At 42.6% G+C, this 27267-nt stretch overlaps 1 protein-coding gene and 1 long non-coding RNA gene across 4 annotated transcripts in view; one reads left to right on the top strand and one right to left on the bottom strand.

Moving 5' to 3' along the window:
- Positions 1-16347, bottom strand: part of STK32A (serine/threonine kinase 32A) — a 127985-nt gene extending 111638 nt beyond the window's left edge. For 2 of the 3 annotated variants that reach the window (XM_025447652.3, XM_035713556.2), the window contains exons 1-2: positions 16208-16347; positions 12293-12440 (exon numbers count right to left, since the gene is read on the bottom strand). In XM_025447652.3, coding sequence (XP_025303437.3) covers positions 12293-12398 — 106 coding nt within the window. In that variant the 5' untranslated portion in view covers positions 12399-12440; positions 16208-16347. Of the gene's footprint in view, positions 1-12292; positions 12441-15296; positions 15400-16207 lie in introns of those variants that run through there. The other variant, XM_035713554.2, reaches the window with a different exon arrangement.
- Positions 16348-17257: 910 nt separating this feature from the next.
- On the top strand, positions 17258-20577 carry LOC112660371 (uncharacterized). The gene is made up of 3 exons (XR_003136878.3): positions 17258-17488; positions 18710-18839; positions 19789-20577. It is a non-coding gene; the product is annotated as an uncharacterized LOC112660371 (long non-coding RNA).
- The last annotated feature ends 6690 nt before the right edge of the window (positions 20578-27267 follow it).

Genomic DNA, 27267 nt, shown 5'->3' with positions numbered 1-27267 from the left:
TGTTTTTATTGAGAAGCAATCCCCTTATGTTTGCTCATTTAATTTTATACATTCATTCTGGCTGGCCATCCTAGGTGGATATCTATAACCGAAAGAAATGAGATTCATTTGACATCAGGATTCAAAATCTAGGGGTGCCTGGCTGACCCAGTCAGTAGAGGGTAGAGCATTGATCTCGGGGTGATGATTCAGGCTCCACGGTGGGCCTAGAGCTTCCTTGAAAAGATTCAGGATCTAGCTGTGTGGCTAGGTGATTTCAGGTCAGTGCTTTCATCTTCTTGCGCCTCCCAATGATAAAGGTGTCGGTCTCTGCTGTTTCTTCTAACAAGAATGTTACTGGGTGGTGAGTGCCTTTCACATCACTTACTTCCAAACTGAACTCTGTGACATACTCAGTATCTTGATAGGAAGATGGGAGTGGGTGAGAGTCTAAGAGACAGTTTCTAGCTGCCCCCCTCCCAGACAAACTGCCAGCCTGGGGCAACGACAGCCACCACCATGCCCCATCTGGGTATGTCATGGGGATGCTCGTCCCACCCATCTCTGCATCAGCACCCAGACTTCTGCCCTAGATGGAGGATGGCTGGGGTGAAGGTGGCACCAGGATCAACTGACCTAGAACTATTCCTGGGGAGGGGGCAGCATGAGCACCTAGCCCTCAAGCCCCTGTGGTATCACCCATGATCTCATCAGACCTCACAAATACAAATTCAAATATAAAATCAGCAAGAGTTCAGAGGCAGCAGCTGCAGGGCATTCCAGCCCAAGTGCAGGAGCTTCTGAAGGCAAGACCCTGTATACCTGTACTGGTCCCACATGGGTGCAGCCTGCCCTGGTTCCTGCTCACACGATTTCCTAGTTTCTTCCCTTTATATTGGTAGGCAGCTTGGACATGTAGTCTCAGATCAGGATCCCCTCTTAAAAAACAATTTCTGCCTTAATATCATATTCAGTTTCAGCTATTGGCTTATTTCTCCGCTCCCTTTATTTTTTTTTAAAGATTTTATTTATTCATGAGACAGAGAGAGAGAGAGAGAGAGAGAGAGAAGGCAGAGACACAGGCAGAGGGAGAAGCAGGCTCCGTGCAGGGAGCCTGATGTGGGACTCGATCCCGGGTCTCCAGGATCAGGCCCTGGACCCAAGGCGGCGCTAAACCGCTGAGCCACCCGGGCTGCCCTCTCCGCTCCCTTTAGACCAAACTTGTTGAAAGAGTTGATGGGGGTGCCTGGTTGGCTCAGTCAGTTAAGCATCTGCCTTTGGCTCATGTCATGATCCCAGGGTCCTGGGATCGAGTCCTGTGTGGGGCTCCCTTCTTCTGCCCCTTACCCTACTTGTGCTCTCACTTTCTCTCTCTCTCTCTCTCTCTCTGAAATAAATAAATAAATAAATAAATAAATAAATAAATAAATAAATAAATAAAATTTTTCTTTTTTGAAAAGAAAGAGTTGATGACACTTACTGTGTCTATGGCCTCACTTCTCCTGTGCCCCCAACTCCCCAGAATCTGCCTCATGCCTGCCCGTCCCCACTGGACTGCTTTCATCCATGTCCCCAGTCTCTTCTTGGTTGCCTAATCCCATAAGTATTTCTCACTGGCTTCAACCCCATAGGAACATTCAATAAAAGTGACTACTCCCTCATTCTTTCTTGAAATACTCTTCTCTCTTAAATTTCAGGATAAATGGTTTTTCGTTCCTCACTGGCTGCTGCTTCTCACTTTTCTTAGCTTGATGGCTTTCCTCTGCCTGACTTCTCAATAATGGGGTTCCTCTCCTTTTCAGTTTCCACATACTCTCCCAGCCCAGACTCATCAATCCCCATAGAATTAAGAACCACATCTTCAGCTCACTAGCCCGAGCCTTCCCACTCACCTCTGAAGGCTTGGTCCCAATGTCCTAACTGACACTATGATTTAGAGTTTTGGTCACTTTGTGCCCCCAAACAAGAACTCTCGGCAATGCCTAAATATGTCCCCAGCCTCTCAGTGCCCCACCTTCGTGTCAGCCAAGTGTCACAGCCATCTTCCTGCCTATTCAGGTAAACACCTAGAATTCACTCTTGATTTTGTTTTTTCCTTCTCATCCCACATTCACACCACCAGTGACTTTCAATTATTTTATACTGAAAATAAATGTTGAATAAATTCTCAGCTTCCCATCTCCCTTCCCACACTGCTAGCCCAGGCACCATCCTTCACTTAAGTAGCATTGTCCTGATGGATATAGGTCAGTTTTTTTTTTTTTTTATCTCAGCCACTTAAGTAAGTTATCTACATAGAACCCAATGAAAATTACAATTATACATTTGAGTTTTACAGATCAGAAAATTCCATTGCCCTAAAAAAGGGCTAGAGGAGAAAAGGAAAACCAGCACTGGGTAGCTTTTGTTTTTTTTACTTGCCATGGTGTAAGAGCATTAAAAATTAAGGTGATTATGATAATGTGATAATGCTTTACTAACATTTATTGAGCAATTACTATGTGCCAGGCCCTATGGTATATACTTTTTATGGATAATCACTTTTTAAAAAAAGATTGATTGATTGATTGATTGGTTTGAGGGGAGGAGGAGTGAGAGTGAGCATGAGCCAGGGGGAGAGGGGCAGAGGGAGAGGGAGAGAGAATCCCAAGCAGATTCTCCACTGAGTGTGGAGCCTGACACCAGGCTCAATCTCATGACTCTGAGATCACAACCTGAGCCAAAACCAGGAGTTAGATGCTCAACTGACCTAGCCATCCAGGCACCCCTGAATAATCATTTTCTATTCCCACAAAAATTGTATGAAGCAGATATAATTATTAGCCCCCATTTACAGACAAGAAAACTGGGGATCAGAGAGGCAAGTCACTTCACCAAGTTCTCTCTATGAAAATATATCTATTTCCACAATCCTTAAATACTAAACACACATATACACAAAAAAGCATGCAATCTTAAGACTGAAATTTTTAGTAGTATTAGCTTTTTGAGAAGCTTATTGGATTGCCTTCATTTTTCTCCTTTCACCACAGACAAAGGACAGCGTTGCCAGCCATAGGTTGGCATTTGTCCACAGAGGGTGTCTGGGAAGCACTGGTTTACCCTATAACTGACACCATGATACTAGCTAAAGTTGAAGGTCAGCTCTAGAGCATATCACTTGATCCCCTGAAGAAAAATTATTTGGCTGGCTCACTAACCTTTAATCATTCCAAATGGTTGGCAGCAAATGGTGGCCACTAATACATGTAGAGCCTGGCAAGTCCTTTAAGGATGTATTTGGACCTTCTCCAGAGAAGCAGCCTCTGAGGCCAATTGATGGCATCTGTTTGCATAGTCAGCACTTCCTTTTTATGAAACTCTGTGCCCCAGGGCGTCTGGGATTTACTGACACCCATTCCTGGTGCCAAGATCAAGCAATGGTCACCAACAGCTTCTTTTCCTGCTGCCTGAACCCCAATTCAGAAGTCAAAAATATACTGGCTATTTCCTTAGAATAAATCAGAAAGTAGAACAGTGGGGGTAGAACAGGGGTGATCAATACCTCCAATTGCTTGATGCCCCTTCTGTTGAATAAATGCCCCCACTAGGAAATAAATTCTGCCTCATGACAATTCAGATGAATCACAGGCTGTTACCCATTTATTTGAACCCAATCTGTATGACAGTTAAATGATATACAAATATAATACATTTTATCCATTAAAACAGTAGATTTTTTTGGCCCAAATCCTTCCATTGGCTCACACTGATCAACCAAAAGAGAGTCGGTAAAGAGTGACTTTAAGCCTCTATGGAGAACAGATACCAGTCTCCCTGCCTGGCCTCTCAGTTTAAGGCCTAGAGGGCTATGGATGGGTATCAGAGGGGTCCCCGAATATGTGAAGCAATGTCTGCAGGATGCTGTGGATTGAGGCTTAGCACAATATGCCCCGCAGGCCAAATCCATCCCACCATCTATTTTTACATGGCTTGTAAGCTAAGAATGGCTTTTGTATTTTTAATATGCTTGGAAAACAATAAAAAGAATATTTTGTGACAAGTGAAAATGATGTGAAATTCAAATTACAGTGCCCATAAAGGAAATGTTACTGGAAGAGAGCCACCTTCATTTGTTTTCTCATTATCTGTGGCTACTTCCATGCTATGAAGGCAGAGTTGAGTAGTTGTGGCAGAGACTGAACTGCAAACCATAAGATACTTACTATTTGGCCCATCACACAAAAAGTATGCCAACCTCTATGTGAAGTAATAATCAGAAATAAAAAATACAGGCTACTCGAGTATAAAGCAAGGTTAACATGACTTATTTTACTGGACAAATGACTCCAGAAAGGGAAGAAGAGATAGTTTAAGAGAAAAAAAATAAAGCAAGTGCTGGTCTATTGAATTCAAAATCTATAACCATATGTTTTTCAGTTTTTCACCATAGAAACAGGGCTCGCTGTCCCAATTTAACAAGAATATTATTCCATCATTGGCTTTTTGTGTCTGTTTCCAAATGAAATTTCCATGACGAGTCACATAGCAATGCGTAGTTGGAGCCCTTGTATAATGCATACAACCTGAATTAATGTCATTGAGCTGGATCCTCCTTCCCTGCCCTTCTCATTGCAGACAGTAGGCTTGGAGTACCAATCTCATGGTCTGAACACTGAAACCAGCTTACAGATCTATTTTTCAACCTAGGTAGTTTCAAGATGAAAACTGAAAAATATCTATAGCTTTGGACAAAATGAGAAATTAGTAGACCTTGAATGTTATTTGATACTAAACAACTCACCACAATTTCTTCATAAATTAGGAAAGAACTAAAATGTTCTTTGTTTAAAAAAGCAATAAAGAAGAAATAAACGGTCTCTAAAATCTAATTCCTGGGGCAGCCCGGTGGCGCAGCGGTTTAGCGCCGCCTTTAGCCCAGGGCGTGATCCTGGAGACCCTGGATCAAGTCCCACGTCAGGCTCTCTGTATGATGCCTGCTTCAACCTCTGCCTGTGTCTCTGCCTCTCTCTCTCTCTCTGTCTCTATGAATAAATAAATAAAATCTTTAAAATAAATAAATCTAATTCCTACTTGGACCAGTAACATCAACATTTCAGAATTAAATAGAGATACCTAGTGTTTAACTCATTAACCTGAGTAAACATGAATTGTGCTCCAAGAAGAACTCATGGTGAGAAAACCTTACAGAATATAACCACTCTTTAGCAGTAGAGATTTGACATGTCATAATCTGCTGCCATGAAACTAGAGGGGAAAAAACATCCATGGGAACAAACCATTTTTCCAACAGAGAAAGAAGAGATGCAATCACGACTTTTCCTTTCCCAAGCTGAGATCTCCAGAATATTATGTGGTACAATATATTAAAAGATTTCCTACAGAAACGATTTCATTTTGAAGTAAGTCAGAAAAATCAGAATCCTGAGATTTCAATATTGTAGGACTTTTCAGAGTCTTTAACATGCTAGTAAGCACTGTAAATCTATGAAGGCAGGATGTAGCTTTATTACATTAGCATGAATGGATTCTCCTAAACATGTATTCGTAACTCACTGCTCAGGAAACCAGCAAATCAAAATCACTAGCTCTGCCTTTCGGTCTGTTTTCTTGGCTGTCTGAAATAAAGCCCTCGCCTCATAAGTGCCTGTTCTTATAAACTGGCAGAGCTAAGGTTATTTATGACAAATGTGTTAACTCAATGTTAGACCGTCCAAGGTGCCTTAATTTTTTAAGAAGCCAATTCTCACTAGAGAAATTTTCCTTCTACCTTCCCAATCATTTTATTTATTTATTTATTTTTAATTTTTTTTTCAATTTATTTATTTATGATAGTCACAGAGAGAGAGAGAGAGAGAGGGGCAGAGACACAGGCAGAGGGAGAAGCAGGTTCCATGCACTGGGAGCCCAATGTGGGATTCGATCCCAGGTCTCCAGGATCGCGCCCTGGGCCAAAGGCAGGTGCCAAACCACTGCGCCACTCAGGGATCCCCTTCCCAATAATTTTAATCCAAAATACTAAATGATATGAGACAACCTGATTCACATTTGAGGGGGGAAAGTCTGAAATTCATTTGCCTCTCCAAGTGGGTACAAAATGCAGTGCGTAGACATTAAAATAACAGAGGAGATTTTCAAAGTCCTTCCTTCTTGGAATCAATTCAGTAACTTCCCATTTCTTTTGCATTGCAAATCTGTGGTCAATTTTTTTGGCCCAACATTTTGAAGGACCCATTGCCTCTGCCACCAAAGATGTAGGAAAACTGGAACCAGTCACAGAGCCTAGGACACAAGTGTTGCCAAATGAAAGTAGAACAGTAAGTTTTCAGCAACTCCAAAGAATAATGCAATAATTTGGCTCTCTCTGCAAACTCAGGGCATTGATGAACTTTTTCAGCAGCTTTTAACCTAAAGCCAATTTTTCTTAGCTTTAACACTCCAGAAGAAAATTGTCCCTGGGTTTGACTAAACCAATTTTATCACCTCTACATTCTATGTGTATGCTTAGAAACACATATTACTTACAATGATTGCACGACCCTCTCCTGTTGCCTAGACCCTGAATTACAAACAAGTCTACCTTCTGATATTCAAGAGTTTTTCTTTTCTTTTTTTTTTTTGAGTTTTTCTTTTCTAAATCACCTTGAAAACCTCAATGAGCAGGCTTTTCAAATGTTGATTTTTTTTTTAATAAAACAAGCCAAAAAAAAAAAAAAAAAAAGACCAAGCAAAACAAAACAAAAACACTTTGTTCAGAGGAAATAAAGCAGATTTAAAGAAAAAGTTACAATCATTAAAAAATATCATTTAACAAGCTTATTCTTTACTTTCAGAAAACTTACAATGTCTTTTCATATCCTTAATTATTTCTCAGAGTATCTATATGGTAGTTGGGTATGGGGGAGCGCATTTGTCACTGTGTCTGTTGATCAAACGGGTTTACTTAAATAGTCAGCTTTGGGCTTAAATCAGAAAAAGTACAGTTTATTGATTTTTCAGCCTACTGGGTTTTTGATTTTGCCTGAAATGAAAATACAGTCACCCCAGGGGAAGGATGAAAGAAGAAACCAGATGAAATTATGTTTTTGTGAAATCATTAACTTGGCTTCTTTTTAAAGGACTTTTATATAGGTTTTCACAGAATCCATACAATCTGCCATCCTGTCAGTTCAATTTCATTGACAGAATTGTGAATAGGTCATATTAACTAACTATGGCATCTACAAGAGCTGCATCTAATCAATTTTGTGTCTTTCGAGGTTGAAGTACAGCAAAGTTCATGCTAAGTGACTTTCCTAGTAATAATAGTGTAACTAGCATTAATTGGGCAATTACCTTATTTGAGACACCTCACTGTTTTACTTGTCTTGTTTTTACTGTAACCTCACAATGACCCAAGGAAGGATGCCTGATTATCATTTGCATTTTATATAGGAAATAACTGAGGCTTTACAGAGGTTTAGTAACTTGCAGAATAGAAAGTTGGGTGTTTTTTGTTTTTTGGTTTCATTCTGTTTTGTTTTGTTTTTCCACATTGATTCACTAGTAAATACTTAGGTTTGGGAACTTTTTCTTCCATGGTGCATTTCAAGTTCCCTCAAAACACTTTATAATTAGTCAAGTTGACTCTTGTGTTTGATGATGGGCGATCAGAACATGTCTCCTTTGATTTACTTTTCTTGTAGAAACACCTAGATCGCTAGTCTGTGGTGCTGCTGAGATTTAAACCTGTGTATAGTGTGTCTACTAGCAGAGCCCATGGTTTTATCCACTATGCTAAGTAGTCTTCCGTTATGAAACACAAAACCGTCTTCCCTAATTAGGTGGAAGACAGTGTAATGTTTCCTTAAAAAATTAAAGAATTACCATATGATCCAGTAATTTTACATTTAAGTATATACCTGAAAGAATGGAGAACAGGGAGTTGAACAGATATTTGTACACTTATGTTTATAGCAGTGTTATTTACAATAGTCGAAGGTAGAAACAACCGAATGTCCACTGATAAAAAAGAATAAACAAAATGTGATATATACTTGTAATGGAATATTATTCAACCTTAAAAAGGAATGGAATTCTGATAAATGCTATGATACGGATAAACCTTGGAAACATTATGCTAACTGAAATAAGCCAGACACAAAAGGACAAATATTACATGATCCCACTTATTAAGGTACCTGGAATAGTCAGATTCATAGAATCATAAAGTAGAAAGATTTTTGCCAAGGACTGGGTTGGTAGGGGGTCAGGGAAGAGGGAAAGGGGAGTTACTGTGTAATGGGTACCAGATTTCAGTTTGGGAAGATGAGAAAATTCCAGAGATACATGAGGGTAATCGTTGCCCAAAATGTGAATATACTTAATGCCACTGAACTGTATGTATGTACACTTAAAATGATTAAAATGGTACATTTTATTATGCATATTTTATCAAAACAAAAAAAGTAGTTAGGACTTAGGTTTGCACTAAAATATAAAAGGTAGGCCACAAAGCAAAACAAAAATTGTATAATTCAAGATCTACTTTGTAAAAGGTAACAGTAATCAGATAAGTAGATCTTATTCTACTCAATAGGACTATAAATCTTTTTTACTTTGGTCTCATTATACAAAGATCACCATAGATAGCTAATAGAATGGTCCTTTCAAGATCACTATCAGATGGAACAACACGAAATACAAAGTATTGGTGAATTCCACCACGAACAGCTTATTTTACTGGATGTCTGGTAACATCTTATTCCTTAATTACCTTTAAAGTAAATTAGACACTTTTCTAGAAGAAATCTTGAAATATTACTTGCGAAAATTGGTTCAGATTTCCTTCTCCAATCTATATACTGGGAACAGCAAACACTTTGAAGGAAATATTAAACATTTTTTCATCATATATTGGGATTCTTTTCAGCAATATTTTTAAAATAATGAAATTGGCTCACTTAAGTGTCCTAGATTCTGGCCCAGTGTGATTATTTAAATAAAAATGAGATAGAAAATGATGTAGGCATTAATGTTCTTTGATTAGTCAGTGCTTTTTGTTGTTTTTGTTTCTTGGTCAGAAGCTTTATAAGCAGTCAAATAAAATTATACCTTGTGATCAATCTAGAGCTATGAAAGGAGTTATATCAACTTTATAGGATTTACTGATTAAAAAAAATGTAATTGCTCAGAATGTCATACTCTCTCTCCCAAAACTCAGTGATCTTATAAACAAACAAGTGAATATGGTAATTAAATATGGTCCCTTTTTATAAATTATAAACTCCAATCCATGAGAATGTTAAGAAACAGTCAATTATTCATTTCTGTTTTGTCATTATTTGGACATTGGATTTGGGTTCCCTGTGCTTGAACTGTTCTTCTCAAGTCATTACATGAGTGGCTTCTTTTTACCTTTCAGGCTTCACCTCAGATGTCACCTCCTCAGAAAGGCCCCCCCCTGACCACACTCTCTCTCAGGTGGTCTCTCTACCATCACCCTATCCCTCTCCATAAGATCATGGAGTCATTTCCTTGGGGGCACTTTAACACTGTCTCAAGTTGTCTGGTTTATGTGTTTGTTTACTTGTTCATTGTTTGCCTTCCCCCATCAGAACATGAGCTCCACAGGGCCAGGGCCAATCTTTCCCTGCGCTTTTTTCATCCTATCTAGCAGAGTGACAGGCTCGTAGTAGGTAGATTTGCCTTTTTCTTTCTGCCTTGCATCTCTTTGTGTAGACATTCTCTTTATGGGTGCTGTGGTAGGCTGATCTCAGCAGGCTACAGGCTGGACAACTAAAAGGTGGTGACCTACCAGGGGTTACAAAGGATCTGCAGGGCATCTGGTTGGCTCAGATGGATGGGTGTCTGACTTTTGATTTTGGATCAAGTTATGATCTCAGGGTCATGTGAACGATCCCCGCATGGGGCTCCATGTTCAGCGCACAGTCTGTTTGAGATTCTCTCTCTGCCCCACCCCCAATCATGTGTGTTTTCTCTCTCTCTCTCTCAAACAAACAAATAAATCTTATTAAAAGAAAAGAAAAGAAAAAAGGACCTGCTGGCTCCTCAGGCCTAACTTTACCTGAATTTAGTTACTCTAGAGTCCCCCAGAGGTACTCATAAATGGTACCTTATTTCCCTTTTGCCTCAGTCCTTTGGGTCTCTAGATTTCTTGTGCACCCCATGAGAAGAAAGGCTGGCTGAACTAAAGAAAATTTAGATAGCTCTGTTTTTTTCTCATTATCACACTATCCTAATACCTTAAAGTGACACATATCTCTCCCAAGTTATGAACATGAATCTGGCCTCTCTTTTCTGCTCTCTTCTCTGGGGCCTTATGCACAACATTAGCTCTGAATCCCAGGGAGCACAGAGAACCAAACACATGAAACACAAGCCCACTTGTCTTTTCATTTGAGAGATGGAAAAATCATGTAACATCACTGGTCTTTAGATCTTTGCCTTTACTGTTGGATAAAGTGAAGCAAAGCAACTGAAATAAGGGTGGGAAGAAGTTTACTAAGACTATTTTCTCAACGTGTAATTCAGAGTTCCCATGAGATACTATGTACAAGTAATAATGATGCACCTTTGAATTGATAGAGAATGACTGAGAGCAGGGCATTGTGAGCAGTCAAATATTTGTGTTAAAAAGGGTCCATCCAGGGCATTTTGGTGGCTCAGGGGATCCCAGGTCCTGGGATCGAGTTCTGCATCAGGCTCCCTGCAGGGAGCCTTCTCCCTCTGCCTGTGTCTCTGCCTCTTGCTGTGTCTCTCATGAATAAATAAATAAAATCTTTAAAGAAAAAAAAGGGGGGTCTACCCAAAGAACCAAAAACTGAGATGGTGGTAAGCTTCTGGTTGCCCCTGACCATGGCAAACAGCTAGTTCTCCCCTTCTCTTGTAACCAAACAGAATTTCTTTTTAGACGGTTCACGGCCACATAAGAAAACAAACTCAATTTCCCAGTTTCCCTTGTAACCAAGCATGAGTGTGTACTCTGGAGTGATGAGCAACAGCCATTTCATATGCTTCATATGCTTCAAGGCAGTGGGCTCCACCTCCCTACTCTACCCCTCCCCTGTGGGTGCAGGGTGGATGCAGCGGGGAGCATCCCGAGGCAGGGGGGGGACAGTGACTCTAGTGAAAGGAAGAGAAGGGCAGAAGCAGGCTTGTGGGAGCCGGAGTTCCGAGCCCTCTGGAGCCACACATTTCCTGCATTACTCTGCCTATTTTGTTACACGAGAAAGTAAAACCTGTGCATCTTGTTAAGCCACCCTTAGTGGCTTATTTGCGGTTTCTGTTGCAATAAACAAATTTGCTTTCTGACATAGTAAGCTTTACTTGCTGATTTCCATGCTGCCTCATAAGTTTTGCAAAGTGGCTTTTGCAAAACTAAACTTTTTGAGTTGAAAACAACCTTTGAGGATGACCCTATCCCCTCATTTAACTGATGAGGAAATTGAAGATCAAGTGGGTGCATAAACTTCTTGAGCCCCACAGGTAGCTTGGAATAGAACCAGGGCTTAGAACTCCTGAATTTCAGTTCATTGTTCTTTTCCTTCGTGGTCTAATTAGCAGGACTCTCTCCCTCTGAGAGGCCTGGACAACTTATTAGCTGCACGGGACTGCCTTTTTCCCGTCAACCTATAAGTAGCTGGCCCCACATATATACCAACAAGGCTGCTCTGGCTTCCACTCTAGGAAGGACGGTTGCTATGGGGTGGCACAGGCCCTCTTCTGGCAAGCCTCACTGTGGGATGGCAGGAGAATCGGGAAAACTCTTGCTTTTCATTCTTTTCTTGCTGAGCCTGACCTTGAAAGTTTCCCTTTCCTCCAATAACACTAATTCATTTTCCTATGACCTAGCATTGTGAAACTTGTCTAGGACCCTGATGCATGTCAGTTAGAAGCTCAGAAGGCACCTACTTGCATGATTCCACACCATAACATAATGAGTATTGATTATTTTTCAGATGTAATTTGGTAATAGAAAAAATCTTCTATAACAACTAGCAACGCGGGTAACTCCAGCTGTCAGGGAGACAGCACAGAGAACAACAAATCATTTAGTTTCAAGGTCTATCCACCAGGTGCCTGACCACAGCTCCCTTTGACAAAGGGTATTGGTATAGTCCTAATTAAGAAAACTGCCCAAAGTCCCCTGGAAGGTGCAAGGTAAAATCCATATAAGCATATGAGATCCTCAGGCTTACTCTTGCAGTTTTCTTTTTTAAGTCTTGACTGCGATTTACTTATGAAACAAGGTATTTATATTTGAATTCTGCAAAATTTTGTATTTTACTTCCAGTTATCACATATTTCTTACCATCCTCATTTTCATCAAACACAGGTGGTTTGCTTGAGGTGTTGGCTCCCATGGTCAAGTCTGCCCAGACCCGGATCCTCCGGTTACAGTATCCTGGCAGAAACATTCATTTTCACTCAAAAGAGATCTGGAAGCCTTAGGTCGATAGCTGGGAGAGAAAAAGAAGTGGTATCCTTACAATACGGTCAGGAACTCGGAGCACAGAACTGTGGCTGCAATATTAACCTAATCTGTACTCTGAGAGCAGAATTTTTTGTGATTGAAAATGAAAACTTCATAAATAACATTGGGCATCTGGGAGAACCACCACATGGCCTTGTTGGGAGTGGTCCTGGACTTAGGAAGAAGGAAGAGAGTAAAATATTTCTCTAAATATGAAAACAAGTTTAAAATGTGGTGAACCACATTTTAACACGTATATAATAAAAGTAATACTTTACTGCGACTCTGTATTTTTGAGAAAATGTATTTGTTTAAAATTTTTTTTTGATGTTTGACAACTTTATTCCTTTTTGGTCATAAAAATACATTTCCCACCTCCTTCCTCCTACTCTGGAAGGTACTACAATGTAAAAAGAACAAGCTCTGAGTTTGGCTTTACCACACCAGCAAACTGCTAAATTTCACTGAACATGTTTCTTTTTTTCCCCTTCCCCTGAACTTGAAAATGATGATGGTCCTCTCTTCAAAGGCAAATTAAATGTGATTTGAGTTCAATACATAAAAGTATTTTCACAGTGTAAGTGTTTCATGATTTTTGGCCACTCTGAAGCTCAAATTAAAGGATGTAAGTAAGAGCTAAAAACCCCCTGAAAAAAAAAAAGTACATTTATGGCTTTGTTCATTTTAAATACTTTCCCTGAAATTGGTAAGGAGAGGCAGCATCCAGAGTTCTGGTTTTAAAACTGACACTAATAATGGCTTTGGGCCAGTTACTTGACCCGTTGTGTCTAAAATGGAAGAAACAATAGTGCCTTCCTCAAGAATCACAAGCTCACATGCCTACAAGAGCCAGGCAGAAATGCAGGCGAGTGCACTGGACCAGTGCACTGGCCATCAGTGCCTCGTGGAGATCCTGGTGACCTGGAGAACCCAGGCTCCATCTAAAAGAAGTCATTACTCTCAGATCTAGAAGTTTGTCACTATGGGACCAGGGGCCAGATCTTCAAATTTGATTTAAAAAAAAAAAGGGTGTGTGTGTGTGTGTGTGTGTGTGTGGTAAAGATTCAGATTTTATACAAAGCAGTATTTAAAAATTCACTTCAGCTATATGGCCTATGCAGATCTCAAGCATGGGACAAATGTGGCTCGAGGGATATAGTTAATGGGATAATGTCTACAAGGCAATTAACACAATGCCTGGCACATAAATTGCAAAGAATAGAACACTAATTTTAATAGTGTCTGTATTGCCTTACATATTATTTTGAACATCTGTTCATGGATTTCCTCTTGGAGTTTTTACACTTTTTACAGTTTAGAGATAGAATTGAAGAAAGTGTCCCAAGCAAACCTGGGGGAAGGATGAGTTATTAAAAAAGAACTTGAGAAGCTCCTAGGCAAGTCTAGAAGAAAAGCTCATTTTTCCATTAGGAAAATGTAAGTAAAGCCTTCATTTGGAAGGCAGACTCATTAAGGAAATGCTACTTTTCATACTAAAAGCCAACTGCTGGCAAAGTGCCTTATGGACTTTAAAAAGAATCATTAAATGGAGAGCAAAGAAAGAGTCAGCAATTAGGAAGCAACCAATTAAATGGTGGGGGGAGGCAGGTGGTAACAGGTGGCTGGAGCAAGCCCAAGGGGACTATTGACATCAGGAAGACAGAAAGCCCTCAACTCTATATGCAGGCTCCAAAAACAAACAGCCTTTAATTTTAGTACAAAAGGGGGTGAGGAAGAAGCAAGTGGGATGCCCTCAGTGTTTCAATAGGGGCCAAGGAGAAGCGAATGAGGTGCTCTCTGTTTTATATTCCATTGAGAGCTGAGAATAAGTGGGGAATACTGGGAGGGCAGAACCACAGATCACATTAGAGAAGATTGGTCCTAAAGAGAACATTGATTTTAACGAGTTGAGATTTTTAACACCATAGACTGGGATCACATTCTCTTTTATTTTGTGCATAAAACCCCCAGGACACATAATTTTCACACCACGCCCTAATCCTGTCATTCTTATATTTTTCTTCACTCCTCAGGCTCTTCTCAAGTAGCCTGTGTTCCTGTAGCATAAGATGTACCAAGCATTGACCTTGCAAGTTGTCAAGACAGAGAAAGAAAAGAGAAATATAACAGTTTGCCACATTTCAGAGTTCCATCTTGATGTGCAGATGATTTTGTTCACCAAAGATCCAGCGATTTTTAGCAGGAAGAAAAGATGTCAATAGGAAACCACTTTTGTGTCTGTTTGTGGAAGGGGGGGAGGTGGATGTGATGGCTTCTCCATTGGACCTAAGACACCCTTTCTTGTTTAGAACAGTCTTTCCCTCTTTCTCCCCAAGAGGATAACCAACTTAGGTAAGTCTCCCTCCTATGCAGAAGAAACCATCTCTGGCAGGAAAATGGAGACATATCTTTCCCATTCTGCTGCATAGGGCCCAGATGAGCTATAAGACTCTCCTCTGCCAAACCCCAAGCCACCCTGACCTCCTGGCACTAAAGTCTGCAGGGTTACAGGAGCATCATCTTAAGATGTCTAGAGGGCAGTGACTACGCATGCAAACGAATATCCTAAACGTAGAAAATCTAAGGGAAAAAGAAATGTGCCATATAAGAACACCAAAAAATATTTAGCTTCTACTCTGACCTGGCCAGTTATCAGATTATTCACAGCAGACTCATTCTCTCATGCCAGCGTTTGACCTCTGGCCTACACTTTTGGGGGCTGTCCACAGGTGAGCTTTTCTTTTTCTTTCTTTTTTTTTTTTTTTTTTTTCAGGTGAGCTTTTCTAAGCAGCTAAGGCCACCTAGGTAAAGAGGCATCGTCTTTAGGAACTGAAGAACCTACGCTGTCATGTGAGAAAGTTGCCCCTCTGAGGAACTGCTCAGGTTCATTGCCACAGCTTGTGCATAGAACGTAGTCGGCATTTGAAACACAGAACTTCTTAAACTGAGAAACACATAGAAAGATGGCAAGAAAGAAAATGTCATGAAAAACACCACTCTGTTGCACTGTTTACATTTCACCCACCTCGCTTCCTCATCTTTCTATATTAAGCATTACAAGTTAACATTATTTCCCTGTGAACCCTCAGGCCCAATTCATTCCCCTTTCATAGTTCCCAGAGACAAGACACAATCATGAGTCTAGTATATGTGTTACAGTCCCCTTTCTACGATTTTACACCACGACGTGTGTTTTAAATTAAGCCACCCAAATGACAGGGATGAGTAGGGACACTGGGCAGGCACCCTTCTTGGGATCATTTACGGTTACAAGTCTGCGAGCCAGGCACCCTGCTCTCTGAAGCTCCGACGTCTGCTTGTTAAGCGCCGCGTAGCAGTCCACGGAGTGAACACACCACGTTTTATTTTCCTGTGTAAAAATGTTCAACTCCTTCAGCTTTGGGGAAAACATCCTAGTGGAGACGAAGCCAACCATCCGAGGCAGTTTTGCTGGTTCGGAAGCCGCGGAAGAGCAACTGCCAGAACCACCTTGCGCGCTCACCTCCCCCAGCAGGTGACGGCCGAAGTCGGCGGGGTCCGCACCTGCGCCCGCAGGCGGGCGGGGCGGGGCGGGGCGGGGGCGCCCGCAGGGGCAAGCGGGGTCCACCCCGGCCCTCCCCGGTCGCGGCGGGTCCTCCCGGCCGCCCGCCCTCGCCTTCTCTCTTCCCCTTTAACTTCCTAGCTTCCCCGCGGCGCCCGGAGCAGGAGCAGGCAGGTTTATTGAAAAGGAAGCGGATGCAGACCCCCACTCACCTCGATCCTATCCCCGTGGCCCGTCGTCTCCGCCGAGAGGTGGCCCCGGGGCTTCCGCCCGGGCCGGGCGCTCGCGAGGGACTCCCGAGCCGCGGGGACCGCCACGCGGGGCGCCCACCTGTCCGGCGGCGGGCGCGGGGCTGCGCGGGGCTGCGCGGGGCGGGCTGCGCGGGGCGGGGCGGGGCGGGGCGGCGGCACCTGCGACCGCCGGGGCTTCCGAGCCGAGCGCGCTGCCCCGGGAGCGAACGGCAGCGGGTGTCCCCCGCCGCGCTCCCCAGAGGCCGCCGGGCAGTCGCCTGGGAGAGCGATGGTCCCCGGGGTGGGCGCGTCGCCGGGGGAGGGCGGGCGGCGCGGGGAGGACGGCTCGGCGGGCGCGGCTCCGGGCCGAGGGCGGGGATCCCGCGGCGCCGGGGCTCGGGCCGGAGCCGCCGCCCGCAGAGGCCGCGGCTGCCCCGAGTGACCCCCTCCCCGCCGAGGGGCCCCGCTTGCCCCGAGTGACCCCCTTCCCCGCCTGCTCCGAGTGACCCCCTCCCCGCCGAGGCCCCGCCTGCCCCGAGTGACCCCCTCCCCGCCGAGGCCCCGCCTGCCCCGAGTGACCCCCTCCCCGCCGAGGGGCCCCGCCTGCCCCGAGTGACCCCCTTCCCCGCCTGCTCCGAGTGACCTCCTCCCCACCGAGGCCCCGCCTGCCCCGAGGGACCCCGGCTGCCCCGAGTGACCCCCTTCCCCGCCTGCTCCGAGTGACCCCCTCCCCACCGAGGCCCCGCCTGCCCCGAGGGACCCCCTCCCCGCCGAGGCCCCGCCTGCCCCGAGTGACCCCCTCCCCGCCGAGGGGCCCCGCCTGCCCCGAGTGACCCCCTTCCCCGCCTGCTCCGAGTGACCTCCTCCCCACCGAGGCCCCGCCTGCCCCGAGTGACCCCCTCCCCGCCGAGGGGCCCCGCCTGCCCCGAGTGACCCCCTTCCCCGCCTGCTCCGAGTGACCCCCTCCCCGCCGAGGCCCCGCCTGCCCCGAGTGACCCCCTCCCCGCCCAGGCCGTGGCGGGGCCTCGGGGGTAGCGGTCGCGGCCCGCAGGCGCGGCGTGGGGAGGCAAGACTTTGTGTCCGACCCACGCGGGCAGCGGGGACCCCGAGGCCGAGAAGCTCTCTGGAGCCCGAGGACGGGTCTTTCCGTCCAGGGTGTCGCCGAGTTCCTTGTTTAGCTGCCGGGCAAACTGAGGCAGGGGCAGCGAGGATGCTCGCGGAGTTTAACGCGCAGTTAATGGAGAGAACTTTTTCCAGACCTAGGTTCGCCTCCCAGCCCCCCGTTTTGTTCCACGCACCTTTGTCACCCTGGACGTCTGCGTGTGGAGGTGGGGACAGGGCCTGGGCACAGACATGAAGGCAAGCCCACTGCAACCTCCTCCTCCTCCTCCTTCTTCTTCTTAAAAATTTTTATTTATTTATTCGTGAGAGACACGGGCAGGGGGAGAAGCTGGCCCCCTGCGGGGAGCCCCATGCGGGACTCGATCCCGGGAACCCCGGGATCACGATGGAAGCCAAAGGCAGACAGACGCTCAATCACTGAGCCCCCCAGGTGGCCCTCCCTGGAACTCTTGTGTTCTTTTCCCTTGCTGCTCTCCGTACTTCCCCTTTGTAAAGATCCACATGGTCGAAATAACTTATTGTTTTCTCACCAACCCGAGTCACGCATGGAAGACACCAGAGAACTGGCACCTGGCGCCTTTCTGTCCTGGGGGTGGTGGTGGGAGTGGTGGGCAGTTGTGGAGCCCGCGGAGACGGAGTGTGTAGGTCCAGGCGGGGGTGGGATGGAGACAGCTGCTCTGCAGCTCCAGCATTTCCCTGCCATGTGGAAATGCCAGCTCAGTGTTGCCAAATATTCAGATTTTAAAAGAGAAGCTAGCAACGAGAACTTCTGTGTGAAATCTCCCATTATTTAAAAACATTGGCAAGTTTAGAAAATGTTAAAAGACTGTGTTGGTCAAACAAAATGCATCTGTGGCTGAAATGTCTCTTCCAGATTCCTGTTTTGGTCTATCTAGTTGTAGAGTAGCAGGGAGTGCCGGAAGCATATTGGCTTTGTTCACCGTTTTTGGTAGCAGCTCTTAGAATGGTGTCTGCTGCATCTTAAAATAGCTGCTGAAATTTTTGAACAAGTCAGTGGTCCCCTTATGGTCAAGAGCCCCATAATTTACTCATGAAACAAAGATTTCAGAGTGGCTCTGTATCCTATTATGAGCCAGCCCCTTTTCTTTTTTTTTTAATTTTTTTTTTAATTTTATTTATTTATGATAGTCACACACACACACACAGAGAGAGAGAGAAAGAGAGAGAGAGAGAGAGAGGCAGAGACACAGGCAGAGGGAGAAGCAGGCTCCATGCACTGGGAGCCCGACGTGGGATTCGATCCCAGGTCTCCAGGATCCTGCCCTGGGCCAAAGGCAGGCGCCAAACCGCTGCGCCACCCAGGGATCCCCAGCCCCTTTTCTCTTCTTGTTCTTATCTCAGGCGTCGGCCCCATCCTCCTTTGAAAATTGGAATAACCTTGAACTTCATCGAACCTGTTCTCTCATTTGCACTTGGAGTCTTGAGGAAGGGATTTGCCCAAAGCTGCACAGTGAGTTGGTGGCAGAGCCAGGTAGGAACTTACTTTATGTTGTCAACACCTTTTGAAGAACCGGAGAGAGGAACAGATGCTTTAAATGCACATTTAATGTGGAATTGAAGTCAGGATCTGAAAGAGGGCAACCACATTCAGAAAAAAAAAAAAAAAATCTTAAGGAATTAATTTCCTGGAGAGGGTATTCTCTTTAAGGAAAAAAAAAAAAAATCAGGCACCCAGCTGAAAATACAATGTTGTTGTTTGGAATGTGGAAGTTTACAAAACACTTGAGTTATCTTCATGGCACGGAGATTCCCTACAGATTTGTTGGACTGGTATTATTACCTCTTCCTGGGAGTTAATGATAGCCATTTTATTACCAAGAAAACTGACATTGCAAGAGTGTAGGCTGAGACTAGAACTGAAGTCTCTGGAAGCCTCTTCATTTTAGTGTCCTGGTTAGTATAAAGGGCTTTGGAGTCGGGCAGTCTTTTATCCAAAAGCCATCTCCACCCCTTAATATTTCTGAGATCTAGACAAGTCACCGAGATATTAGACAAGCTCCCCTGAACCTCAGTCTCCCAATTTCAGTAAAGCGGGCAATGGGCATTCATATCAGCCATGACCGGTGGAGGATTAAATGAGATAATGTATAGGTTAATGCACTTACCATGGTGCTAGACAGCAAAGAGGGAGCCCTTAGAGACTGGTAACTTTTAAGATTGTCATTTTAATTAGCAAGCTAGCAGGTTCTGCCCCAGTGCTTCTCAGATCTGTTCTAGAAATCTTTCTTCTGATGGTACAGTCACTTTTGCTTAAAATAAACTACTCATCAGTCCTAATGTATCTAGTCCTGTAGAGGCTGGGCATACCACAGGTTTTGTGGGAAAATAGTGATTCTCGTTACCATCTCATATGTGGTCTAGCAAATGCAGACCTGTTTCAAAGAGCCGACTTTGTTTTAATCCTTTATTTATTTATTCAGTGATTTAGCCTCTCTTGCCTGAGTTCCTATCTCAAACGTAGCTGTCAGCTGTCGGAGACACTAAGGAGGCTGCCACACAAAGAAGTTACTTGGGAGACAAAGCAGGCCGGACCCTTCTGACAATCTCTGGAGCCCCCCAGTGGAGAGGAGAATGAAGGGAAAAGTAAACCAGAGAGGAAGAGTTGCCCTTGAAGTTGTCCACTGGGTTCCACGGCATTTAGAATAAAGTGATGCTCTTTACCTGAGCAGACAATCCCGTATACTGTCCATTCACTGCCAGTTTGTCCAGCTTCATCTAGAATCGCTGTTTCCTTTGCTCACTCAAGTCTAGCCACCCTGGTTTTGTGCTCTTTGAAGCTCATGCTGAGCCTGTCCACATCCCAGGGCATGTGAGTGAGCCTTCTTCATGCATGAACTCCTCACCATTCAGACACCAGCTCATATTTCTTTATCTCAGACAGAACTTCCTTCAACTCTTCACTTCCAGTTGTTTCTTACCCACTTCTCCCCTACGCACTCTTGCTTTTTCCATCTCATCACTCACCATGAGCTAGAATTAATTTGCTTTTGTAACTTCTTTGCTATGGTTTGCCCATTGAATGCAGGCTCTGTGAAGGTGGGAATGGCAACTGCTTTATCCACCATTATATATACAGTGTGAAACTGGTGTTTGGTATATAGTAAGTGTTCAATTAAATGAAGAAACATTTCTCTGTTCCCATCATTCTCTGCATTGCTTAGTACAGGAGGAAAATACAAAGAAGCTGCATTATACCTCAAAGCAGCTAACATTCCTGTGACATGATGGGCCTTTACTGGGATGTTTAAAGGGTAAAAAGACAGGTGACAAAAGATGGCTGGGCAGGAGGATTTTGTGGTTCGGGTGGAAGCATGACTACAGCCTGAGATTGATAGATACCCAAATGGCAGCCATTGGAGAGCACTGGCTGACTCAGTTAGTTCTGCTAGAAGGTGCCAGAAGCTTCAGTAACATTTGATCTGTGTTTTGAAGGGTGAATGGAGGGTTACTGGTTAGAGAGTAAGGCAGTCCAGGTTTGGCGATTGGAGGCATATAAAAACATAATACTTGGGGAGAAACATTAAGTTTAGTGGGACTGAAGCATGAGGAGATAATGGGAGTGAGAGAGGATGGGGAAAAAGATCTGAAGAACCACATATACTGTGGAAAGTAGTTCAAAGTTTAAACATGGTGGCAATGGGAAGCCCTCGGATGTGTTAGGCAGGGAGGTGGATCTCATTAGAGTTGAAGGCTACTCTGTACTCTTTACATAAGACAAAACTTTATTTTCTAGTGATCTGATATGCAAATTATTCTGTTACTAGAAAGATGAGTTCTCTTGTGACAAGAAAATTCTTCTTAGTTATAAAATAATCAGATCCAAATACAATGTCTCATATTTAGAAAGTTCCCGATTATTTGTTGAATTCAAGTCAGTGTCCAGTTTTACCTGGCTTGCACTTGTGCCAGCACAGTCACTTTTACTGTTTGCCACAGATTCCTGAAGCATTCTTCTAGATATTATCTTTAGAAAGACCTTCTATTTTATTTTTCAATTTTATTGGATGGATGTTATTTAGGGTTTATAAACTGCCTTTACAAATTCTGTAAACTCGAGTTCATGATTTACTTAATAACCTGTTGCTGCAGTATTTGTCACTTGTCTACAGTGGGGATAGCACCATGCCGGGAGGCACAAGGATAGACAAACCCATCCCTGCTCTTGAGGTGCAAGTGTTCTGATGCGTGTACAGTACATATTAACACCGTCTTCACCATTCAGCCTCTGACCATGACATAATGTAATTGAGAGGAAAACATCCTAAGATGTAACGGGAATATTTAATTTCTGGTGTCCAAAATAAAGGGTAGATCTAATATAAAATTACCCCTCTTACATACTCACTAGAAAATAATTAACTGAAGAAGAGAGAGAGAGGAAAAATGGGTATGAATTAAATCAGAGAAGAGATGAACATTTATGGCTCCTACTGTGTATACACATCAATGTGCTAATTTATTCCACAACATTCAGTGAGGTGTGAATAATATAATTGCTTTCCAGAAAACAGGCAGAGTAGAACATTGTCGTTGAGAAAAATATCACCAGTGTCATACAGACCTGAGTTTGTTTCCTGACTCCACCACCTAGAGCTTCATGCCCTTGGGCAAGCCATGGAGACTCTGAGAGTTTTTTTCTTAGTCAGTACAATATGGATGATAGTAGTATCTGCTCCCAAGGAATGCTGCAATGATTAAATGAGATGATGCATGAAAGCGCTTAGTGCAATGCTCAGTACAGAGGAGTACCTAATAATCATATTATTATTGTTATTATTACAATGAATATCTCTCTTTTGTACAAAAAAAGTGTGAAATATTCCCTCATCAGCACTGACTCTTGAAAGATCACTGCTGCAGGATATGGTTACAACACTGAACAAGGTAGATACTTATTTTAAGGAGCTCATCCTACTAAAGATGCAGTCAGGTTAGCTGGCAATTTGAATACAGGGTGATAGGGGTATGATATGAGAAGTTAGGATGCTCCATGAGCACATAAATGAAGTACACAGTCTAGTCTAGGGGTGTCAACAAACAGGTCACAGAAGAATAATAGCCAAGCTCCGTCCTGAAGGTGGAGTATAAGTATGTTGTGCAAAGGGAAGGGGAAGAGAGTGTTCCAACCTGAGGGAACAGCATGTGCAAAGGTGAGAGAGAGCAAGTTCTATTAAAGGAAACCAGGAAGCTTTAGTATGGAAGGTTGTGAAAGAGGAAGACACTACACAGAGCAAATAGAAAGTGCCAAATTCTGTATACAACAGAGACAATGCCATTTTATATCATCTGCATAACAAATCCATAAATTATGTGGTTTTATCCTCTGTTTTCAGAACAGAATGCAGAAACTCAAGTGATTTAGATAAGTTTCCCAAACTTCCATCTCTGGTTTACTACAGAGTCAGTATCCTTTCCATTAAGCTATAGGCTTCCTCTCTGTATGGTGTATGCATATGTGTGATGCAATTTTTAAATAGATTTTATTTATTTATTCTAGAGAGACAGAGAGTGGAGGAGGGGAGCAGGGGAAGCAAGACAAGCAGACTCCACTCTGAGCGTGGACCCTGATGTGGGGCTTGATTACATGACCCTGAGATCATGTCCTAAGCCAAAACCAAGAGCTGAGCCACCCAGGTGCCCTGTATGATGCAACTTTAATCCCTTCTATATCATAATGATTAAAAATACAACTTCAAAGAAAGGACATTCCCATAAAGTTGTTTTGAAGCCACAAGATTCAAACCTGGCTTATCTAATATCAGCTCCTCAGATGATTTGAGAAAACCATCTGTGAACGACAGCTCATAATATACAAATCATTTGATTTCTTAAGTAGTTTCTGTGTATTATAAAAAAAGAAAACAGGGACACTTGGGTGGCTCAGTGGTTGAGCCTCTGCCATTGGCTCACGCTATGATCCTTGGGATCGAGTCCCACATCGGGCTCCTTGCAGGGAGCCTCCTTCTCTCTCTGCCCGTGTCTCTGCCTCTCTCTCTGTCTCTCATGAATAAATAAAATAAAATCTTTAAAAAAAATAAAAAAGCAATCAGACAGTCGCATCTTGACTTTGTTCTCTACATCATGAGTTTGCGCCTTATCCTTATGAGGGATCAGATAAAGTTGTGGCAGGGAGGGGAAGGAGTGATCTTATTCACCTATGAACAATTTAATTGGACCCCAACTTGCGCACACACACAGCACATGTGTTAGCATAGCCCAGAGCAGGTGGGCGGAACAAGCAGCAGACTTGATATTTACTTAGAGAACAGAGCAAATGAACAAGTGCTTATCTGTCAATTCCTTCGCCTTCCTTTCTGGTAGTGCTTTTCTAATAGGGTTGTCTTTGCAATGAGCTGCCCTTACATCTGACCGGGAAGCTAAGGGAAGGATATGAAACTGTGCTCTAACACTGGAAAATACGTCTGATGAAATTATATTTCTTTTTTTTTTAATTGTCTAGGGCAATATTTAAAAATATATGAATGGGTAAATATACTTTTTCATCTTTAGGATGAATGTTAAGTTTCATTGGATTAATGTATGTATTTTGCCCTGAAATCTTGTACCTGAATTTGCAGAGTTTGGGGAATAGAGTTTTTCCCCTAGTGAGATTGACCTTTTTAGATGCAAACTGTTTCTCCATCTAGCCTAGCCACGCTGTAATTAGAGATATTTTCTCCTAGGATTTCACGAATTTTTATAGTTTGGAGGCTATTTCACTGAGAAGTTTAGAAAAGGCAAATATGAAACAATTCAGGATACTAGTCATAGTAGGAAATTATGAGGTATCTTTAAGTGTCCCTGAAATTAAGGGTAAAATGCCATCCTTCTCTCAAAGCACATCTCCTTTCAGCGCATACCCAAGAAAGGGTGCTGTGGTCCTCCATAGGCGCCTGCTTTGTTTTTCTAAAGTTATGTTTAATTCTTCATTCTGTACATTTCTGGGAGTGACTTGTAACAGATTACAACATTAAACTATAAAAGAATAATGGAAGAAAGAGAAATTGCACATTTTGCTTTTGATAGATCCCAAAGTAGGCCACACCTCAAAATTAGTTATATTCATGAAGCATTACTTCTAAATCAGAATTTTGCTTTGCAGACTCTTTCGTTGTATGGTTAGCAGTCATTTCAGATATACTTCATCTTTATTTTAGGGTGCCCAACCTGTGATGAGTGCTGTTAGTCATTTGGCTTCTCTAGAGAATGGTTCAGAACCTAGGGGGTGGTGGTAAAGATCCAGCATTTTGAAAGGAGCCTTTTAGAAGGACCAAATAGAGTGTCCTGAAGTTGAATTACTAAAGCAATTTGAGTCTATTTGTCGTAGTCAAAGAGGTCTCTTTTCAAAAACTCTGTAAATTGTTCAGATCAGCATGACAGAGTTCACAATGACTTAAGAAAATTTCAAGTGTGAAACAGTGTACCCTGATGTACTTAAAGTCCACATGATTTTAGTGAAAATCATTGGTTGTATCTCCCTTGCTCTAAGTAGCAAACAATTAAAAATGATAGTAATAATAGTAGTTGAAAGAAGAACAAGAGACTAAAACTACCAATAATAATAACAGGTATTTATTTAGTGCTTTCTATGTGCCAGGCACTGAGCCCAACACTTTATTTGCACCCTCTCGTTCAACACTTAAAAATGCTAATTTTTCAGTCCAGAGTAGTGGAACTTACAGAGATCAGACATTTGGCCCAGAGTCACAGGACAGAAGCCCAAGTAGTGTGGCATCAAGGTCTGGGCCTTTGGCCACTACACAATTCTTGATCCTATAGGACAGTCACAAATCTGGAATTAGGATAGTGGAGTTCATTTGTCATCTGACACACTCTCTGGGTTTAGCTCTGCACCTGTGAAGATGTCATTAGCTCTTCCTGGGGATTGGACTTGCCAGCTGTTAGAGATGGGACAGGGTAGTTCCCATGCTTCTGTCCAGTGCTGCTGTTCTATGACCATGGATACTGTTGTATGACGTATGGTAAGGGTGACCAACCATCTCTGTGTGTCGACAGTTGAAAGGGTTACTGAAATGGGGACTTTCAGTGCAAACATGGAGACAGTCCAAGGCCAAACCTGGACTGGGTCACCTACTATAATACCTGATACATTTACTTCATTACTGTGGGCATTTGTAGGAGAGTTCTTTGAATTCCTTTGACTGGGGCTTTATGTTTCTTAGATAAAGTCTTGCAGAACTAGAGCATAGGATATAATATTTGAAGGGACTTGGGCATGCTTTTCCCTCCCCATGCATGTTATTCTCGACAAAATATGTTGGGATAGTTTCACCTACCTTTCCTTTCTCTTCAAAATAGTGAGCTAAAAAAAAAACAAAAAACAAAAAACAAAACAAAACAAAACAAAAAAAAAAAACAAAATAGTGGGCTAGTTTGTTTTGTCAAACTTGCCTTTTCATCAATACTTGTGGAACGCATGCTGACAAGATGACAGCAGTTGTAATCCATTTGAAATTACCTCCACTGATTGAAGGGAATGGTTATGTAATAAAGATAACTTCTTTTTATTGAACACCTACTTGTGTAAAGGCACTGCGTATATGCGAACTGAATGTTGACAGCAGGGATTCTGGGTAGCTATTATTATCCACACTTTAAGGATCAGGAACCTGAACTATTTCCATCAATCTGGGCACTTGAGGCAGCAAGAAAGAACATTTCAATGAATTTCAGCATGTAACAAAATGTACATATGAAACCACAATTTTAAATAACATAAACTACAAAATGCACCTGTTTATATCCAGTATATATTAGAAAATCTTTAACTCCAAGTAAAAACAATACGCGCAAAGCTTATTTTAAAAATGTAATGAGGGATCCCTGGGTGGCGCAGCAGTTTAGCGCCTGCCTTTGGCCCAGGGCGCGATCCTGGAGACCCGGGATCGAATCCCACGTCGGGCCCCCGGTGCATGGAGCCTTCTTCTCCCTCTGCCTGTGTCTCTGCCTCTCTCTCTCTCTCTCTCTCTGTGTGACTATCATAAATAAATAAAAATTTTAAAAAAATGTAATGAGTAATTACATTTTAAACAGTGTAATGACACTGTTTCCACAGTGCCTAAAAACAAAACTACAAAATTATGGAAATATGGCAAACATTTACTGTATGCTTACTATGTGAATTTAATCCTTGCAGAAACAGAATACAGAATCTAAAGTTTAGCCAGATTAAATTATGTGACTAAGAACCATGGGGGAACATTTCAGAGACCATATTGGAACTTTGGTCAATCTGATGCTACTTGGGTATGATATGCAATACTTAGGAGTTTGAAAACTGGATTATCAGTTCAATTTTCCTACCTTTATTTGGGTATTATGGTAAATACGATCTCTATTTCCAACTTATTTGTCAGAAAGTCATCTTTCTTCCAACTACAGAGAGTTAGATAAACTTTTTCTTCTTAATTAATTATGTGATTTAATATTTTACTCTCACTAGACACTTATGTATCCTCTGCTGCCCAGTTATTCTCTTTCTATGTTGTTCTTTTGCATTAAAAGAACTGAGTGTCACCCAAACAGTAACGAGTGTTGAAGAAGTAGCACATTATATATCAGCTAATGAGGTCTGGTTTCTTCCACATATATGGAGTCATTGATAATTCTCAAATCCTTTTAAAAAAGAAAAGAAACCAGTTCGGTTCTAGACTATTCAAATTATTGGTAGTTAATTTGCTGGTTAGTATTAAACAGTTTTTATTTTGCATAAATAAAAATTTAATCAGAAACATAATTATAGTTAAGTTTGCATAATTTATAGCAGATTCAAATACTTGTAAAAGTATGGGTATGCATACTATTACCATTTTAAAAGGATCATCATACTAGCATAAACATAAATATCAATAATCGTACTTTGATCTAGAATATTTTCA

The sequence above is a fragment of the Canis lupus genome, chromosome 2, assembly GCF_003254725.2.
Source record: "Canis lupus dingo isolate Sandy chromosome 2, ASM325472v2, whole genome shotgun sequence".
In the NCBI taxonomy this organism is placed as follows: Eukaryota; Metazoa; Chordata; class Mammalia; order Carnivora; family Canidae; genus Canis; species Canis lupus.
Note: the sequence above shows the minus strand (reverse complement) of the source record. Positions and strands in the feature narration are given on the sequence as shown.